The sequence below is a fragment of the Limulus polyphemus genome, unplaced genomic scaffold (assembly GCF_000517525.1).
Source record: "Limulus polyphemus unplaced genomic scaffold, Limulus_polyphemus-2.1.2 Scaffold2816, whole genome shotgun sequence".
Lineage (NCBI taxonomy): Eukaryota > Metazoa > Arthropoda > Merostomata > Xiphosura > Limulidae > Limulus > Limulus polyphemus.
The window spans coordinates 78,385-81,358 of record NW_013668426.1 but is presented as its reverse complement, the minus strand read 5'-3'; the positions used below and the strand labels follow the sequence as shown (position 1 = coordinate 81,358).

General features: G+C 31.0%; 1 protein-coding gene across 1 annotated transcript in view; it reads right to left on the bottom strand.

Moving 5' to 3' along the window:
• The window catches only part of LOC106467972 (structural maintenance of chromosomes protein 2-like), an 80,871-nt gene that overhangs the window by 12,592 nt on the left and 65,305 nt on the right, over positions 1–2,974 (bottom strand). The window contains exon 14 of the mRNA XM_013928364.2: positions 2,312–2,447. Within this exon, the coding sequence (XP_013783818.1) occupies positions 2,312–2,447 (136 nt within the window). The remainder of the gene's footprint in view (positions 1–2,311; positions 2,448–2,974) is intronic.

Sequence of the window (2,974 nt, the reverse complement as noted above, 5' to 3'; positions counted from 1 at the left end):
CAAAAAGGAGAATTGTCAAAAAGTATAGAAACAAGTTGAATCAAAATGCAACGATTATATTTTCAAGCCTAAAAAAAGAGTAAACAAACTAGGCTGGAAATAGTGTCTGTTATTTTCTCAAGCAACAAAATCCTATTCTGACTCCATGTCTACAGTACTTATCAATTTTATTGGAGTCAAGATAAGGATTTGTAGCTTAAATAAAATAATGTAGCCTAATTTGTTTATGTTTTTTAGAGTCCCTAGTTGTAGGCTTGATCTCAGCATTTTGATTCAACTTGTTTCTATACTTTTGACAATTCTCCTTTTTGAATTAACAATTTTTAGTTATATTGTTTCTTTATACATTTTTTATTATTTATTTATGGAGAATAAAGTTTAAACTACATACGTGCATATGCATTCAGTTGAATGTTAGATATTTTTTTTAACAGTTTACTGCTGCATTGGCTATTTTTCCACCCAGCCATTATTTACTGACTCAGGTGGTTTTGTGCCTGCGGTTTCATCTAAACATGCATTTAACAAGCATTGAGTACAAAGAAAGCTGCTCACAACAACATTGCGTACATCAATTTACATTTATAGCCATGTAAATCAACTTTTTAAATAGGTCATGGAAATTTGCAATGTTTCGTATAGTATATCTGTCTAGGTTTTGGTGCAAAATACCCAGCCGATTTTGCTGTAGGCTTGTGAAACAAAAATAATAATAATAATAAAATAATACTAAAATATACATTCACAATTTCAGCAAAGTACAAAAATCATTAGAATAAATCACCACTTACAAGAGTAGAGAAATATACTGTGGTAATCGTCTACTGTTAGAAAACTCACTGAAATAGTCGCAGAAAACCATGTAGAGACAAAGTACAACAGGAAACTTGAGATACAACGAAGAACACCGAACTCAAGAGGTGATGAATCCTCAAAGTAGCAGTTTCCAATTAATGTGCATTAGTAAAACACCGGATATTTTCAACAGCAGAAAGTGAAGGTCTTAGAGAAATTCATTGAGATAAAAAAATGAAGGCGCTTGAATTAACTTTAAAACTACCCTGTGACATACTCAGTACTGCATTCATTACTATTGTCCATGTTTTAGTAAGATATTCCTAGCTGTTTTTTTTTGTGACTTGTAAAACTATAATACATAATAATAAGGCTGGAGACTGTTGTAAATATGTACATGTTTACTCTAATAAAACAAAGCCTTTCCAACTAGTATAAAACAGAGCATTTCCGACTAGTATAACGGTGCTTAAATGGCTTCCATGTTTCTGCGATGCTTGAATGTCTTTGAAAAGTTTATTTTGGTAGCAAAGAAGAACTTAGAAAATAGTAGAAGGTGGAAATCTCAACTTTCAAGAATCAACTTAAAAATAGCTCTACAACCTTCGCAGGAGTTTGTTTAGTAGCTGTGCATAGAATTTGGCACAGTATACCTAGCTGTTTTTGCTGTAGGCTGCGGTGCTTGAATGGCTTCAGAGAAACTTGGCCAGTAGCAACGAAAGAAACTGATAAAATCTTTCCTTCTCTTTCAAGAATCAATATAGTCCTACTGACCTGCACAGGAGTGTTTTGTAGTAGGTTTGCCCAAGTTTGAATAAAATATTCATAACCATTTTTTTCTGTAGGCTTGTGAAACAAGAAAAATATGAATAATAATAATATGAAGAACAAATGGACAAATTTCGAATTTTGTCTAACAACAATCAGAAAATCAACTTTTTTGCTTATCAATATTTTAGCAGCCTTAGTCATTGAGATAGAAGATCTTGAGTACTGTTTCAAGAACAAGTCTGCTTTGTAAGATGGTTTTTGCCCATAAGTTCTATTACAATTTTTGTGAAATTTCTGGGCAATCCCTATTATTAACCACTATCGTGGTTCACGATATAGGCATTGGAAGCATCTCAGATTCTAGGAGTGGAATTCCTTCAAGGACAAACATACTGTAATTATTGTTTGATATTTGTGATGTTGAGGCGATGAATGCTCAAAAATGTGCATATGCAAAAACAGCTTAAAGATACTACTGTGTATTCTAAAAACCTATTAATTGTTATTTCCAGATGATCAACCACAATTTTGAAATAAATCATTCTTTAATTATTTTGAGAGTATTTTCACAAATTAATTGTAGAGGTTGAAAAAGGTAAATTTGTGTGTATAATTTTTTATTCCAAAATACTATTAAGGTGTTTAATTTAGTCAGTTGAAGTAATTTTGAGAAATAGTCTTAAAAACTTCCAGGTGAGTGGCTTACCTCAATAACATACAGCCCCCCTCGACAAAAATCACTTACTTGTCGGCTACTTTCTTCAAAGAAGAGACTTCTTTTTCAATTTCCTGAAGTTGTTTCTGTTTAGTATTTAGTTCATCCTGAAATTCTTTTAGCTGTATCAAATGAAGCAAAACACTACTGCTCTGGGGCATGGCACCTAGTAAAATAAACTTAGATGTAAACCAGACAGTAGATGAAGAGCAATTTAATAGCTTAATTTTGTGAAGTTTTAGTACATTGCACTTACCCTTTTGTCAAAGATTACCAAGAGTCAAAGTTGTTATTATATATAATTAATATATTACATGCTATTAAATATTAATAGCAAAATTAGATTCCTCTATAACATAAGTTAATCTGATATTAGTGAACTTACTACTCTTTAATATCTTTTCAAAAAATACATAAGGCACTATAAAAAACTGCAAAAACAGCTTTTATAAGATATATGTAGAGCATAGAACTACCAAATAGGGTATGCATGCTTTAATATTTAATGTTATAAAGGAGAAAATTAAATATTAAAATAAAAAATCAAATTCATAAAAACAGTTAATAATCCTGTAGTATGCAAACATTATAGCACATGAATCACATTAAACAAATACAGATGAAACAACGCTGGGTCATTACATCTTGTTTACTGGGATTTGACTCCACTTCATAAAAACTATATACATATAT